This window comes from Solea senegalensis, linkage group LG3, assembly GCF_019176455.1.
Source record: "Solea senegalensis isolate Sse05_10M linkage group LG3, IFAPA_SoseM_1, whole genome shotgun sequence".
NCBI lineage: Eukaryota > Metazoa > Chordata > Actinopteri > Pleuronectiformes > Soleidae > Solea > Solea senegalensis.
This window is the reverse complement of record NC_058023.1, coordinates 26,178,403-26,195,385: the sequence shown is the minus strand read 5'-3', so window position 1 is coordinate 26,195,385 and position 16,983 is coordinate 26,178,403. Positions and strand designations below refer to the sequence as shown.

Here is a 16,983-nt window from a genome sequence, read left to right as displayed (position 1 = left end):
ACTCGAGAGAGAAAAAAACAACAACAAAAAAACACATCCAGCCTTTTATCGTCCAACATTATCATCTCTGGTTAAAACATCATCATCATTACTATATTTATATGCTCTACAGTTTTACACCCACTCATTTCTGAGATGGAAGATTTGTATGAGCTGCAGCTGCTTCTTCAATCAACTCGCCTTAAAACGATGTTTCACAAGGTTGGAATTGTCGAGCCATGCAAGGCAAGTTGTGGTACAATTGTTGCAGCTGCATCAAAGAAGCCACAGGACAAATCCGCTCCGATTTCCATGTAGAGTGGTGAATTTTAGATTTCAATATTTTCCCCTGTAAACTTGTCCCTTGTGTTTTCACTGGCCAGGCACGGCACAGCAGCGGTGAAAGGCAGATCAACATGGAAGAGGGTAGATTATAAATGTAAGAGGTATCCATCTCAAGCAATTTGTCTGCTGTAAGGCGGGTATTCCAAAAACCAAACATTCCCATTATAGGATTCCCATTATTCATTCTTTTGAGCAGAATAACTGGAAATATCCTCACAAACTGGAAGTGGTGTGCTGTGATGAGGAATCTGAAGAGTTGAGTTACAGGAAAGAACTGGACATCCCATTAGATTTTAGTTATTCTGTAAACCTCAGAATAACTAAACTGGTTTTGAGCTGCAGCGTTGGCACTTTCTGCAGCACAAAACACAACTGCAGTCTTTATTGTTCACAGATGGTGGTGGTGGCGCAGCCTCGTGGTACAAAACACAGTCAATGTTGGGAGCAAGTCTGTAGGTGAATCCTTTTATTATCATGTGACGCGCATTCAACATTTTGGTCAGTCAACACAAATAACACGGGGTAAACATCAAACGGTGACTGTCCACGCACGACAACAATGTCTGAATTCATATTAGAGTTCCAGTGTGTAACGTTTAAAATTGTTTATGAGCAGAAACTTATTTATACTGCCCATAAATGTGTTTTTTTTGTTTAGTGTAAATTCACGTAGCCTTAGAATTAGCCTTTTACATGAATTTTAGGTAAGGGCCTTGCTTTATGGAGGCCGCTATCTTGCTTTGTAAAAAAAGTGGAAAAAGTGGGCTTATTTTTGGACATTGAGGCAAAAACTCTTTTAATTTTAAATACGTTTTATACTGTTAAACTCAAATTTAACTAGAGTGGGGTCTTTTTAAATTCTTAATACACTATTTTAACATGCAGTCAGTTGTAAATAACTGCCAGATATTGAAAGTTATTCTGGAAAAATGGGCAAAAGCACTTACTCACAGGACATTTTCTGGTTAAACTAAGCAAAGAGACAGCAGCTGATTATTACCATGTAAATCTGTCGTTATATTTAATTTCTCTCTTGTTAAGGCACACAAGGTATCGTATTGCTGTGGATTATTTTGATGGGTTGCAAACTGCAACTGTAATTAGATTCAGCACAATAAACGTGGCATTTGTAAACAATCAAACATTATATTTAAATCGTATTATGGCAGAGTTGCATGTTGTATTACTCATGTCGCGTTTCCCCTTTCCGTTTTAGCTCAGCTCAGAACCAGAACTCGGAAATGAAAATGTGCATGACAATAAGATTTTGATGGGAAAAGACTCCTGACTTGAAGTAATCCATGGTCACCCTCAACACAAGGTCTTTTGGGCCAATGATGCGTTTCACCTGCTGAACCACACCTGGAAGAGGACACAGATTAGGATTAGTGACTCAAATCCGGTCAAAAATATACATCAGGTAAATAAAATATGAGCATATCCTTTAAAATAGGGTTGTTTTTTTGTCTGGTTCTGAGTTTTCCCCTTACCCATGATCATGCCCTGGTGGTAGCGCTTCACCACGTCAAAGGAGAGATGTTCATCTCCAGCCATGATCTCAAAGAAAACATCACTTGCACCAGTGGTAGATGCAGGATAAGCTGCCACAGATGTCCGCAGGAAAATTATTTCTGTTGAACAAATTGGTTTAAAGCTTTTATTAGTCTGATAGAGGCAAACCACAGACTGAATTCAGTTCTTCAAATCAAATACGGATATTTATGCTACAATTAAACAATTGTTCTGTGGGTTTGAACTATGTAATTGAATCTGATGAGCTATGGCAGGTTGGTGGGTGGAAAGTTTTGCTTCCATAAGGCTGCAAATAATGTCAGAATTTGCTTTTGCAAGCTACTGAATGGAGTAACATGATACATGAACACTTGAACCCAATCATGCTGGCAGGTCAGACACAAAAGGCATATGCATATAATCATATGCTACTTTAAATGTCGGAGACTCATCGCGCAGAGCCACCAGGAGGCTGATGAATTTTATTTCATGCCACTTTTGTTGTACCCTCCGGTCCAGTGAAGTCTCTGAAGTAAGGCAGAGTGAGGGCGCTGTAGGTGATGAGATGGGCAGGATCCTGGGCACAGTCGCTGCTCCCAGGTTGGCAGGTGTTGATACAACGCAGACCGACTGAAGCGTCCTGTCTGGATCTACAGTGGACAGATGGTCGTAAAAAAAAAAAAAAAAAGAGAGAGAGAGAGGAAGAATTTGTGAATCAAAAAACAGAATTTCCAAAGGTAGTAGCATACAGGCATTAAAGGCGTAGGAAAATGTATTATATTAAGACATAAAATTACCAGCACGTGTCACAACACATGTTAAATTGAAATAAAACAATGGGGCAGCCAGTATATTGATTTTTGGCCTGCAAACCCCACAGCCCTGAGCACTGCAACACCCGGAACAGAACGGGACCTAAAAAGCCTCACTAGGTTCTTCAGTGGCGGTGGGGAGGAAATTGACAACAGATAATGACAGACAAGTTTAGCTAAAACTGTCGCTCAATATAAATATATACATACACTACTTTATGGTCTGTTATTGTGTCCTTGTTATCTTCTGTTGTTTCTATAGGCACACACTTTTACTTTCAATGTCCGTCTGTTGCTGACACGTAAACAAATGATGGGACAGTTTTTTTACACAGAGTGTAAGTACAGCTTCCTTTTTGCATTTTTCATTACGGGTCCAACATTTAGGAGGATTTATTGGTTGAAACTGAATACACCCATAAGTATGTTTGTAGCTTCAGAATAGTAAGGAAAGAGCCTTGCTTTACAGAGGGCCCCGTGTTTCCCTCATACAGCAGTTCGGTTTAGTACAGTACGGTACGGTTTGGAATGGTAAAACCCAGTCCCTTTACTTAATAAGAATGCAGAGTCATCTTTGTTTCTCACAGATTTGCACAAATATCACACAGTTATCATTTTAAATATGTATTTCGAAAGGGAAAATGAGAATAATGAGCATTCGAATAGACTGCGAAACACCGGTCGCAAGGGAGTGACGCTTTTCTGTTGCCCAATCAGCTGACTGTTACTGTACCATACTGTACCATACCATTATATATAAGGGAAGGGTACAGAAAAATGGAATGGTTGGGGACGGTTATTTTGGTAATATTCCTAATGGAAATGGAAAAAAATACCCACTCTACCAAACCAGACCATTTCACTTGGTGGAAACACGCCATATGTTTATATCTTTTTTGACATACAAAGGACACCGTAGTTCCCGATACACATGGGAAACGAAGGGGTAAGCAGTCTGTAGTCTCGCCATTAGATGTCACTATTTCTTACACAGTGGACCTTTAAATCTGGCAACAACACTCATGCAACAATTTAATTGGGACTGTTGTAACCACTGTAAATGCTAACGGTCGCGATTGTACGTATTTTACATCCACAATATCATTTCTAAACACAGTGTGAGAAAAGCTCTTTCGACAGTTGAGTTGAGCATGAAAAAAAAAACTGGCAACACCTGAATAGCCCCATAGACCTCTATGGTTAACCAAGTGACGAATGCCTGAGAAACAGGCCAAACCCTGGAATCAGAGTTGTGAGGGTTCCCCAATGTGAAGACAGTAAAGCTTTCAAACATAACCTCAGAAAGTGCAGCAAGAGCGCAACCATGTCATTAACAGCAAGCAGGTGAGTCCAAGTAGTTTCGCTGTGAGCCAGAGGCCAAAGCCACGGAGATGATTGTGCGGTATTCCAGTCCAGTGAAATGTCATCAAGAAGAAACTTGCTGGTAGAGAACCAGCAGAGGATAAGTAAGAATGAGAGTCACATGATTTGGCTATAAATGACATCATATTAAAATGGCACGAAGGAGGAAACGTCAAGATTTTTGACGAATTCAGCAACCGGCAAATGGGAAAATATGTTATATGTTATTATAATAATGACACCACATTTCACTAGTTATACATGAGTGTCCTTATTTACTAAGTATTTCAGGAAATGATGTGGTTATATAATCTAACTATCCTGGAGAATTATACTTCTTTGCATTTTTAATCCGCTCCACTCTAGATTCACTCAACCCTTGGAGTGGAACAAAAAAATGTGTCTGGTTGCATTTATCCAGCTGACCAGCAGCGCTAGTGGCCCTTTGGTATCATTTACAGAAGATTTACTGATAACCACCCAATATCAACACTAAAAGCATCATCCATCATGTGAATTGTAATGTCGCTCCACCACTAATTGAGAGCCCATGCTGCAAGGCTGGGCCCCGTGTGCCCATAAATAAGTGCCACGCTTATTTTTCTTGCTGTTCGCTGAGGCGAGGCCTGTTTGATCGTATGGCGAGGCTGCTTGGAGCAGATCATAGGAAAAATTGGTTTTTACATTAAAAAATGACCACAGCGGAGGAAGCACAAGAAGTTGTGGCGGAAACCACTGCCAATGTGTGTGTGTGTGCTTAGACAGTCAAGAGTGAAATACATTTTCTCTTTAAATCTGTCACTATTTTATTCTCAAACACACAGAAAGTACAAATAAATGGAAGCTGCAACAGAGACATGAGGTAGACTGAGCTGCCTGCCATCAGCAGTTAATGCATATGAGGGCATTAGTGTCAGAACATTGTAGAGATCTATGACAGCCAATGAGCCCCATCTAGTGGTGAGAGGAATGTCCTGATATACCTGCAGCTATACCATATCCTGGAATAAATAACATAAAGGCATCAAGAGCAGTCATAACAACTGAATTTAATGAACTTATCACCTTGTTGCTGTCATTTTTTATTTATTATAATATTAATTTGTGGCCACAAAATACTTATTTGTTCCAACGAAATAGGGAAAACGTGGCCACGAAATACTAATTTGTGGCCACAAAATACTAATTCCTTCCCACGAAAACAGGTAAATTGTGCGCATTAAATACTAACTCCTTCCCACAAATAGGTAAAATGTGCCCACGAAATACTATTTTGTGGCCACGAAATACCAATTCTTTCTCACAAAATAGGTCAAATCGGCGCATGAAATACTAATGTGTGGCCACGAAATACTAATTCCTTCCCACGAAATAGGTAAAATGTGCGCATGAAATACTAATTCCTTCCCACGAAATACTAACTCCTTCCCACGAAATAGGTAAAACATGCCCATGAATATTAATTTGTGGCCACAAAATATGTAAAAGAGGGCTGAAAGCAAACTATCTCTGTCCATCCCAAAGCTTCAGCCCTCTTTGGTCGCTTTAATTCATGAGAATGTTATTAATACTATGCGTGCACACATTTTACCTATTTCGTGGGAACAAATCAATTATTTTCTTTCCCATGTCATGTGAGGGGCTCCGTATATTTCTAATATCTTAAAGGGAAAATCTGGGTTTTGTTCAGCACAAAAGCTTTTCCCGCTCTAAATAATCCAATCCATATTATTCTAATGAAATGTCTTTTCATCTGGATCAAAACAGCAGTCAATGGGCAACAAGGTAACAACATCAAACAGGAAACTATGCTGACTCATTTGTGAAATACATGACTCAAATTCACTCTAATTTCAGTGTACATTTACGTTTACATCTTAAAGACTAGACTTCAAATGTGGCAGTTTCCTGGAGGTTCGCATGGGTTGCTCATGTGTGACAAAAACAGCAATCTTGGCCATGTACAGATGTGCGGTTCCATAACGAATCAGCCTCATCTCCACAGTCAGAAGGAAATCCCGAGGCTCAGACAAGACACGGCGAAGGGTGATCACGCCTCCATGGATCTGCCGCTGCACGACAAAGAAACCCTCCTCGTCTCCTGACGTGACGTTGAACAGCATCTCATCTCCCTGGATGGAATTGGCGGGGCCCATTCGGAAAATATCAGCGGGGACGGGAGTGTCGGTGGGGAAGCTGATGTTATAGAAGGAGATTCTCAGTGGAAGTGAGCGGCACGACGCAGGATCCCGCGCGAACTCACAAGTCACGCGCTCGCAACGGCTGAAAGGGAAAAATAAAATGAGGGGCTCACTGGACGGAGGGCAGAATAAACTGAACGTGTGGCTAGAAGAGGAAATGTAATAGAAGAAATCGGGAGATTGAATGTCAAAAGCGAGCCAAAACAAAAAAAAAATTGATAAATGAATGAATTGAACTGAAGTGTAAAATGAGACTTAAAAGGGTGAACTAATGATGAGTGGGATGCATCATGCACAGCTCAGGGGACAGTGAACCCTCTCATAACCCAGCAGTCTTCAGCGCTTACCCCTGCGATACTTGTCGAAAGTGTTGAGGACACTGGAAGGACAGACAGCGAAATCCCCCCTGGACGTTGAAGCAGCTCTCAGATACAGAGCAGGTGTGGCTCGCGCTTGCACATTCGTCAATGTCTGTAAACACGGGAGGGAAAACAAAGTGATACAGTTAATCACAACAAAACAAAAACTTCATTGCATTTTCTTTGGTGGGGAGGGATGGACAACTTCTATACACCATACTACAGTCTGCCTTTTATGAAAAACATACCAAAATATTCACTGTCTGCTGCTTCATCCTCGACAACATATACTGACAAAGAACCATTCATACAATTGTCGGCCCACGAGACAATAGGCAAATTAGGGCATGTCCTCCTCCAATTTTGTTGTTTACATGACGCATAATCTTGTGCAAGATGTGGCACAAGGCCAAAAGGGGTTGTATTTAATGTCTGAATTATTCATAGGTGTGTTTTGGGCGTAACATCAAATAAAGGTATTAAAGGTTCAGTGTAGAAGCCAATCTCAGCTTCACTTGTCATTCCCTTTAATAGCCAGGTGTGCCTATTTAAATGGTCTGTATTTATAGAGCGCTTTTCTAGTTGCTTTACGGTTTTGCCATTCACCCATTCACTCACACTTTCATGCAGCGCATTTTCTATCACTCATCTTTCATACTCATTCACAGGAAACATCGGCATTTAGACGAGAAGAGCTGGGAATCAAACCCACAAGCTTTAAGTTGAAAGACGACTCGCTCCACCACTGAGCTACCGTTGCAATGGCACACGCAGGAAATTGTAAACGATTCACTACTGAGATGATGGACCTGCTCTTGTGCGAAAAGATTAAGCGACAAATAAAAAAGTTGATGGTTGATGGTGATAAGACGGGAGCGCACCGTCTCACATGACGTGCCCAAATAAATTGTACAAATAACTACTGTTTTGTATTTATGAAAGCTGTAAAAGTGAGTGAAATCTGTGTGGCAGCTGACCTTGACACATGCGTCCACTGGGGCCAAGTATGTATCCAGTGGGAGGGCAAGTACAGGAGAAGCTTCCTGGGGAGTTCATGCAGCTGTAGGAACACACGTGACCTCCAGCGAGCAGAGCGCACTCATCAATATCTGAAAGAAACAAATAGTTAGAGAAAGAAAGAATAGAGAAATTCACTACAGTAAGATTGTATCAATGTGTAGTTGTTTTAAAAGTAAAATAGTTTGGTTTTGTAGCCTTTATATATACTTAAAATAAAGCTTATGACACAAACGAGGTAGAACAACATCTTTTCTGGTACGCAAAGGCCACTGTAGCTCCCGAGTACACTTGAAAAAGGGGGCAAATGAGTGGAGGAGTCCTCCATGAAGACAAACTGTACCGTCACATGTTATCCCATCGATGTCGCTCAGCTGGTAACCACGGCGACAGTAGCACTGGTAGGAGCCGTAGACGTTGGCACATTCCTGGTTACAAGGGTTCTGCTCACACTCATTTATATCTGTCAGCACAAAGGGACAGCGACGTTTGTTCACAGCTTGCTCTCATGGCATAATTTAAGTCTTCATTTTCATGAATTATTCAGCCTTTACCAGGAAGTCCCTTTACCCTGTAACACCTAACCCTCAAAATGTCAAGGACCAGAGAGTAATGTCCTGTGAGTAAGTAAAAATTTACTGCAATGTTTTAAAATATAATAATATAACAAAAAACATATTTACAATCAAATGTTTTGAGTCTTTTTCCCTCAATGTGTAAAAACAGGCCAAAAAATGGAAACTATGTACAGGTGTTCTTCCCACTCTTTCCTCTGTGGCGACAAAGACCCAGAACAAAATGCCAAACATTTTCCCCACTTCAGAGTAAAAACCTTTATGAATGAAAAGAAATTCCGGGCTTACCCTCACAGCTCTTGCCGTCTTGGGACAGTTTGAAGCCAGTGGTGCAGCTGCACTGGTAGGAGCCCTCAGTGTTCTCACACTTGTGGGCACACAGTCGCTCTACATAATGCTCCCTGCATTCATTAATGTCTACAGAGCACAGAGGACGGAAGTGATGAAACATTGAAATTAAATTAATATATACAAGAAACAACGTTATCGCTGCAAGGTACATTATGTAAGAAGATTATTGTCACATTATTGGGCAGGTTAACAGAGGATCCAACCAGGGTCTTTTTGCTGTAGGGCAACAACGCTAGCCACTACGCCACCATTTAGCCACACCTCATCCAATAATGGAGCTCATAGCACTTCAACACCCAGGTATAAAGATAGATAGATAGACAGCTAGCTAGTTAGCTAGATAGATAGCCAGCTAGATAGATAGACAGACAGAAAGACAGATAGACAGCTAACTAGTTAGCTAGCTATTTAGCTAGATAGATAGCCAGCTAGCCAGATAGATAGACAGATAGTGTGAGTGCTAGATAGCCAGCTAGATAGATAGATAGATAGATAGATAGATAGATAGATAGATAGATATGTGTATAAGTATATAACTACTTTAAGATATTTGACACATGGGCCCCTTTAAAACAATAATAAGATAGCTCTAAATACTTTACCTTCACACAGTCTGCTGATGGTGTTGAAGGTGTAGCCATGTCTGCACTCACAGCGGTACGTTCCCACAAGGTTCGTGCAGCCGTGGCCGACACAAGCGTTGCCAGTGCGACACTCATCGATGTCTGAGGCGGAAAGATTGAAGTGATCAGATTAGATTCAACTCCACTGTCACTGCACGTGTCACAGGAGGAACGAGGCAACGAAAACGCAGATTGCATCAAAGCAGAAGTGCAATAAATACAATATACTATTATATATGTCTAATGCCGCATGTATAGACAATGGGCTGTGACTATATGGTATAAAGTACAGTGTGCAGATGGTAAATATTACTGGGGAATGGGAATGATTTACTATGTGTATATACATATATATATATATGTATATCTATATATATATAGATATATATATATATATAGATATATAGATATATATATATATATATAACTCAGATATGCATCATGTACAGCAGTGCAAGTAGTATAGTACAATAATAAAAATATCTAAAAGCACAAAGAGCAAATACTTTTGTTGTATCAGTACTTACCTTCACAGCGTGTGCCCTCCTCAGTTAGATGGTAGCCTCTTCCACAGGTGACGATGTTCCGGCGACAGACATAGGAGCCCACCATGTTGACACAGGTGTGGCCAGACGGGCATGGACTGTCATTGGCCACACACTCATTTATATCTAATATGACACACACACACACACACACACAAACACACTATTCATCAAGCATTTTCACTTATTTTTAAATGTTTTTTTATTCTGGTTTTCAAAAAAGTTTAAACAAGTTTGAAGCTTCTTAAATGTGACTGGTGTATTTTTTTGTTTGTTTTAAGAGTTGAACTCACCGATGCAGGTGCCGGCAGCGTCCTGAATTAAACCTACGGAGCACTTCTCTTTCGGGCGGCAGCGGAACGAGCCGGCTGTGTTGGTGCACGTAAACTGTGGACCACAGTTGTGGGTCCCCAAAGCACACTCGTCCAGGTCTGCGACATCCAAGGAGATTGCGGCGTAAATACACTGCGCATACATCTTAGAACACAACATTCAGTATTGTGAACTCTAGAGTTGCCTCTTCTAAACTTAAAGGCTCAGTGAATAGGAATGAATGGCATCTGCTGGTAAAATTACAGACTGTAATAAAGGAGGGCTCAGCTGTTTACTCCTCCCTGTGAAGCAATATATTTATATTTGTCCTTAATTGCAGACATTATCATGCTAATAAAACCAAATTATTTTTATTTTAAAGTACTTATGGCTACTATATTCAATTTCTGCACATAGAGCTTTCTAAATATTACACACTGGACCTTTAAGAATGTCACAGACTATTTTATATCCTGAAAATCTTTGACGACCCTCCAAAACCTAAAATTATAATTACTCTGATCATCACAAAAGAACATAGATCAAAAGTATTTAATAAGGATGAGCCGATACGATACTCATTATTGGTCCGATAATGGTCAAAAAAAAAGAAAATTGTAAAATATGATACAATCCAAAAATCGTATATACGATCAAAATGTAAATAATGTTGTTGTCGGCTGTTTCTTTTCTTTTCCATGGCAGAAGAATATTTGTGACACAGTTGGAGAATTGTGTCTTTGAAATAGCTTGAAACGGCACAAATGTGTGCTGATATCTGTAGATATTCGAGTTTGTGATATCGGTATTGGTATCATGCCATCCCTAGTATTTACATACATTTAAATTTCACTTATTTATTATAACATTAGAGCTTCCATATGGAGACCAACTTTTTAAGATGACCAACGATCACAACCCAGATTTGCAATATAAATCGTGACAAGAGCCAATTTGTGCACAGGAAAAATATTCAGACTATTTTTTAGTGTAATTTATGTAATATCTGAAATCGTTATAAAATCGTTTTTTTATATGTCCCCCCGGGACAACCATATAAGGAGTGCACAGTGCAACTGTCTTGTTACCTTCACAGCTGTTGTTGTCCTTGAGTTCATACCCTGTGCCGCAGCCAGTTTGCCTCTGACAGCGAAAGGAGCCTTCTGTGTTGATGCACGTTTGACCGGACATGCAGTTGGGGCTGCCCGTCAGACACTCGTTTATATCTGAAATAGAGAGACATGCGCCCACAAAAAGTAAATTGACACATTATGTCTATTATTTTTGAACTAACACCATGTTGCGTGAATTGCTTTACGAGTTAGGTTGAACTAGTGCACGTGTAAATTATCGACATGACTTACCTTCACATGTCACTCCATCACTCTGCAGTTGAAAACCATCTCGACAGCCACATGAGCCGTCGTCGGTGTGCAGCTGGGAGCAGGAGGAGTCTGAAAAACAGCACGGAGAAGAAAATGAGTGACTTTACAAAATCATATAGGAATTAGACAAAAGCCACCTTGAGGTCAGATCAGTGTAAAACCCTTTTGTTCCATGTGCTGTTGTTACATTTGTTGAGCTCTGAATCCACACATTCTGCTTCTGCTTTTCTTTCCTTGACACATTCTAATAGCAGATGATATTAGACGCCTTGTTGAGTGAACTCTACTGTATTTTTTCTGTTTATTTATTGTGTTACATTTTTTAATTGCCCCTTGGGGACATTAGTTGGTATATTTCACTCAAAGGTATAGTACACAAATAAATGCAGATACATTTGTGTTGACACATGTCAAACACACAAAATACGACTCTGTCTTCATATACATATTAATAGTAGAAAGTTTTCAATGTTTGAAAGGTGAAGTACTTCATTTGAATTCCTCCATGCAGCTGTTCCACAGATACACTCCCTTAACTTGTATCCAGGTTTCTTTATTGTTTGTTCTAAATGCTGTGGTTTTTTTAAAAAAACATTTCATTTCCTCTGAGTTGATATTGACTCTCTATGGTTGTTGGCAGAGGTAATCTTTTAATTTAAACATACATTTCAAAGTGCTCAGGTCCACATTTTAATATCCGTAGGTTCAGAAAGTTTCTACATAATCTATAGGCTATAAACTATAAATTAAAGTTTCTACTTAACTACATAACTCTTATGTATGCTCTTTTGTTGCTATAGCTATAGGACCCAGAATTACTCAGGCCCTGGTGCCACGACCCGGAATTTCTGTCCTGTGACTGTTGGTAATAACAATAATAATAACAACAACAACAACAATAATAATAATAATAATAATAATAATAATAATAATGATAATAATAACAACAATAATAATAATGATAATAATAATAATAACAACAACAATAACTGGGTGTCTTTTTTTGGTGAAAAGAAATTTACTGTTGTCCCTGAATTTGAGATTCAATAATGGTCAGAAAAGTATTTGTCAGGTCACATTGAATGGTCACATTGAATGACCTATGACCCGGTGTCACAGATAGAGGACTGTATACCCCAGATTTTGGTCAGTCTTTCGCATGTCAAGCTCCATTTTGTCACGTTTTTGTTACTGTTGTCTTATATTTTTGTGTGCCAGAATCTTTCATTACTTCAGAGTTTAAGCCAGGGGTAGGATATGTCAGCTTCAGTCCAGCTCTTGTCCAATTTAACACGTGATTCAACTCCAAATCATATTTATCAAGGCGTGTTTGTGCGACTTAGAAGAATTCAATTTAGTTCACTTTCACTCACACTTACTTGTTCACATGCAAACTGACTGATAGTGACCGCAGACAACCGTGACAAATGCGGAGGCATGAAACCCGTCTTTTTGCGGTAAACACAATTACAGTCCCAGCATATGTGAGGAGGACGGAGGTCAAACACTTTGCCTCTGTTTGCTCTTATCACTCTGGCCTTTGCTCTACACGAGCACCACAATGGTTTGCTTTTCTTCGCAAACAGATCTTTGCCTCCCACATGTTTGTGCTTTTCACTTGGAGCCAGTTGGGCAACAAAAGCTGTGAGCCACAACAACTCACCATTTGGCATCATTTCTGCAGTTTAGCCCACCAGACCTCCTGTGTGTCTGGCCTGTGGGAAACAATCTGCTCCGCAGATACAATCCACTCCTTTGTGGAAAACAGTGCTGCTCTCTGATTCTTATAATGCTGCTTGTTCAGACATGATCGTGCACCTACTTTAGTTAAAATACATCATATCCCTGAGAGTCTAAAGCCTAACAAAGTCACACTGCGCTGAAAGTCGTTTGTGTTTAAATGGCCACGTTTAATGATTGTTTTGCTCTGATTGACTTGAGCGTCACAAAGATGATAACAGAGAAGAGCTAATCACGAGAAAGAGAGAGGTTTTGTTTTGTTTTTTTACCTTTAGAATTCAGTGTTGGCACCTCTGCTTTTGTGTTTTGGCTGCAGCAGGCTGCAGCTGTTTGTGCGCACTGTGTCCCCACCAACAGACCCTGAAGGTTACACTTCAAACCCGGGCCTGATGACAGGCCGAGCAAACAGCAGTCACAACACATCTACACAGGGACAAACAGAAAAAAAAATGCGATGTACAGAGGTGAAAAAGGACAAATACTTGTGTTCCTATAATTGAGTATACATATATACTACTTCCATTTTTTTTTTATTTTCACTTTGTCAGTTATATGTTGGCACCACACAAGTCCCTCATCTGCTGTTAAATTTTTACTAACTTTTAAATGAGCCACTTTTCATTTGACTTGAGTATATTTTTACTAAGTAAAGTAAAGACTGGAGCTCAATGAATCAAAGCACGACCTGATTGGATTTTAAAGCTGCAGTGTGCAACTTTTGACGGTGTTGATGATGTTACTGTTACTGTCACTGTCACTGTCTGTCTCTATGTAAAACACATCACTTCCTGTGTGGAGTGAGGGCATGCCACTGGGCGACACAAGATGATGGTTCGACTCTGACAGACATTTGTTAGTATTCAAAAGTAATGTTGTTTTTTTTGACATATTGTACTTTATGTATGTATGTATATATATATATATACATACACTTTGTATATGTAATATACATTTATATAATGCCCTTCCTTTCTTCCCCTGGTTGTGACTAAGAACCACCTTTGAGATGTGAGATTCCGAGGATGCAGACACGTCACAGGCTCCTTGCCTGCGAGCCAACTCGACGCCGCTGTTACAGAGCCTCTCCGCGAGTGCTGCCGTACAACACTGCTCTTGGACAATCCTGTGAACGAGCAGAAAACGTAAGCACGAGCAGGAACAGCACTATCTGCTCTACGATAAAGAGCACTGTTCACTTAAAGGAATACGTCACTGATTTTGCATTAATGAGGACTGTTTTTTGGTTACTCTACATATTTGCTGTATTTTGTGGTTGTATCTTCACAAAGAGACCTGGGACTTTGCAACAATTCTATTGGCAACCTTTTCATATTTACATTCATTATACCATGGGCTAGTCTCCTCGCCGAGTGTCTCTATTTTACTGTTCGTCCGCGGCAAATGTTGCCTCATCTGACCTCCATGTGTGGACCAGGTGTTCCCCCATCAATCACCACCTCCATGTTTCTTTAAGTCAAAAAGGGCCCCTCGGTGCTAAAAAGAACGCTCCGGGCACTTAACGCCTGCACTAACAGTGTCGTAGTTAAATGTGGGCTGTAGAGACGATTTACAGTTTGTTTCCTGCTTTTTAAGACGCCATCACAAACCCCCCAGCCTCAGAGGTCGGACATATTTCCCACTGGAAAACTTTCACTTCAGGCTTTTTTTCTGTCTCCACACTGAACACCTATAAACCCGCAGCTAAAAAGTCTACGTGGCCAAGAAAAACATTTATCAGACCCACCTCCTTTCATCCCACTGCCATAAGCATCTTAAACCAACATCCACATGTACAAATTAATGTTGTATTACAAGTTCAGTAATATTCTTAACTATGCCTTTTTTTAGTCTATATATGAAACAAGTGCCAACTTGACCTTATATTAACTTATTTGGTGTTTAAGTAACATCTTTAAATGTGTCAACCATTTGTTTTAAACAATGGATGCTGTGTATTTTACTTTACTTATTTTACTGTGTGCTGAGCTGAGAAGATCGTGATGGACAATTTTAGTTGTAAGACGTGGGATACACAACCACTTCCATGAAATATCATTTTACAATGATCCCCTGTTTTGTTTTGGCCTTTCCTTGTGCCCAGCAAGGGATATTGATTATATATTGAATGATGGGGACAGGTGAATGAGGAGGACAGGTGAATGAATGATGAGGACAGGTGAATTGGCGCTAATTAAGTGAGTGAGAAAGCTGAAGCATTTGTGACCTTTGACCCATTTTGACTGATACATTACGTGTTTACATATTTTATTTTCTCAGCACTTTAATTTGTAAAGGTTTGCCTTTAATTAAAAACAACGAATGTGAGATTTGTGTCCCCTCCTTTTTGCACGACACAAGAAAGAACCCCAACCTTGTTAAAAAAAAGAAGTAACTAAGCTACTTTTTTATTTTAACTTGAGTAGATTTTTAGACCAGTACTTTTACTTGTACTTAAGTATAATGTTATCAAAATAGTGGTAGAATATTTCAGTACACTTTCCACCTCTGCTCATGAGCCCGTCCATTTTGAGACCCCCACCCCACTTTTTACCCCCATGCAGAAAGACCACTGTTGTAAGGAGAAACCAGGTGTTTCTTACCTGCAGGTGTGGGAGTGTGAGAGTGCTGTGAGGATGGAACAGTCTTGTCCTCTGTGGGCTGCATCCCTCCCGTCCTGACAGCATTCTTGCACAGTGGGAGGCTGAGTCTCTGCAGGGTTGGGATGATGGGATTAGTCATAAAGTGGACGCAGCGCAGTGGGTGGAAAACAACAGCATGATGAACTTGACTGGACCAGCAGTGAGTGATTTAGTGACTGACTCAGATTTAATTAAAATGGGCTCACACTCGCGTGATAGGCAGTGAATGGACGACAAAACAGGCTCCAGTTGAAGTTGTGGAAGTTTCCTAAATAATCATGCGCATTTTTTTTTCTAGTTTTTTTTTAAAAAAAACAAAAACACCAACAGATTTAAAATTGGTCCAAATTCTGTTGCACGTAAATTCGCACGTATCTCAGTTCTCACCTTGTCCCTGGAGAAGTCCACATAAAGAAAACACAAGTATTATCCACGGCGCCATCGGACCCTGCGTCGCTGCGTGAAGTGTCCCCAAGTCTTGATTTGATGATTTTAAAATGTACCAAGTGTTGGATCAGTGGGTCACACAGCGAAAGGGAGGACGATGAGCGGCTCCTGCAGGACTTTGCTCCGCCGGGGAGGAGAACATCTCACAGGAACAGCAGCAGGAGACGCGGACGTGATTTCTTAGGTTTGTGTGGAGGTGGTGACTCGGTGGGTGGAGGTTTAACTTTGTCACCGGGTGACTATACCGCCGACAACAGGTCAGGATGTGGACTGAGCATGACGTCAGTGAGAGTCCAGAGGAGATGCTGCTGTTGATAATTAAAAAGTGCCAATGTGGGACTTTTAATTTGAAATGTCTCAAAAATTGTACTTTTTTGTACTAAAATTGTGGCTTTTCTTTTTTTTTTTTACAGTATAATAGTAGTCATAGGTGTCCTGAACACAAAGTAGTAAGTCTTGTCCAGAACATATGACAATTTATTACATCTCAAATTTTTTAATTAAAAAGAGCAAATATGGGACTTTTAATTTGAAATTCTTCAAAAAATTGACAGTAAGAATGTCTGATTTACAGTATGCTAGTAGTCATAGATGTCCTGAATACAATCTAGTCAGTCTTGTCCAGAACCTATGAACATTTACATTTTATTTAATCACAAAGTTGACTATTTTTTGATTAAAAAGTGCAAATATTGGACTTTTAATTTGAAATTCGTCAAAGATTGTACAGCAAAAATGTCTGATTTACAGTATGCTAGTAGTCATAGATGTCCTGAACA

General features: G+C 40.0%; 1 protein-coding gene across 2 annotated transcripts; it reads right to left on the bottom strand.

Annotated features, from left to right (window-relative positions):
• Positions 1-1,243: 1,243 nt before the first annotated feature.
• LOC122765849 (fibulin-1-like) lies at positions 1,244-16,412 on the bottom strand. Of its 2 annotated transcripts, XM_044020301.1 has the most exons (16): positions 16,145-16,412; positions 15,719-15,827; positions 14,118-14,241; positions 13,388-13,541; positions 11,358-11,447; positions 11,082-11,219; positions 9,975-10,112; positions 9,664-9,807; positions 9,116-9,238; positions 8,451-8,579; positions 7,931-8,050; positions 7,548-7,679; positions 6,559-6,682; positions 2,344-2,486; positions 1,815-1,955; positions 1,244-1,686 (listed from the first exon to the last, which is right to left on the bottom strand). In XM_044020301.1, the coding sequence occupies exons 1-16, from the start codon at positions 16,197-16,199 to the stop codon at positions 1,547-1,549; spliced, it is 2,004 nt and encodes a 667-aa protein (XP_043876236.1). In that variant the 5' UTR covers positions 16,200-16,412; the 3' UTR covers positions 1,244-1,546. The 2 variants fall into 2 exon arrangements, with proteins under 2 accessions (XP_043876236.1, XP_043876237.1); XM_044020302.1 differs by lacking the exons at positions 1,244-1,686; positions 1,815-1,955; positions 2,344-2,486 and adding an exon at positions 4,792-6,293.
• Between the last annotated feature and the right edge of the window lie 571 nt (positions 16,413-16,983).

Coding starts and splice junctions, on each gene's coding strand:
- LOC122765849 (XM_044020301.1), bottom strand. CDS start 16,199: ATGGCGCCGTGGATAATACTTGTGTTTTCTTTATGTGGACTTCTCCAG. Junction 11,220..11,357: donor TGATGGAGTGACATGTGAAG/GTAAGTCATGTC, acceptor TCTCTATTTCAG/ATATAAACGAGTGTCTGACG. Junction 6,683..7,547: donor CAGTGGACGCATGTGTCAAG/GTCAGCTGCCAC, acceptor CCGTGTTTACAG/ACATTGACGAATGTGCAAGC.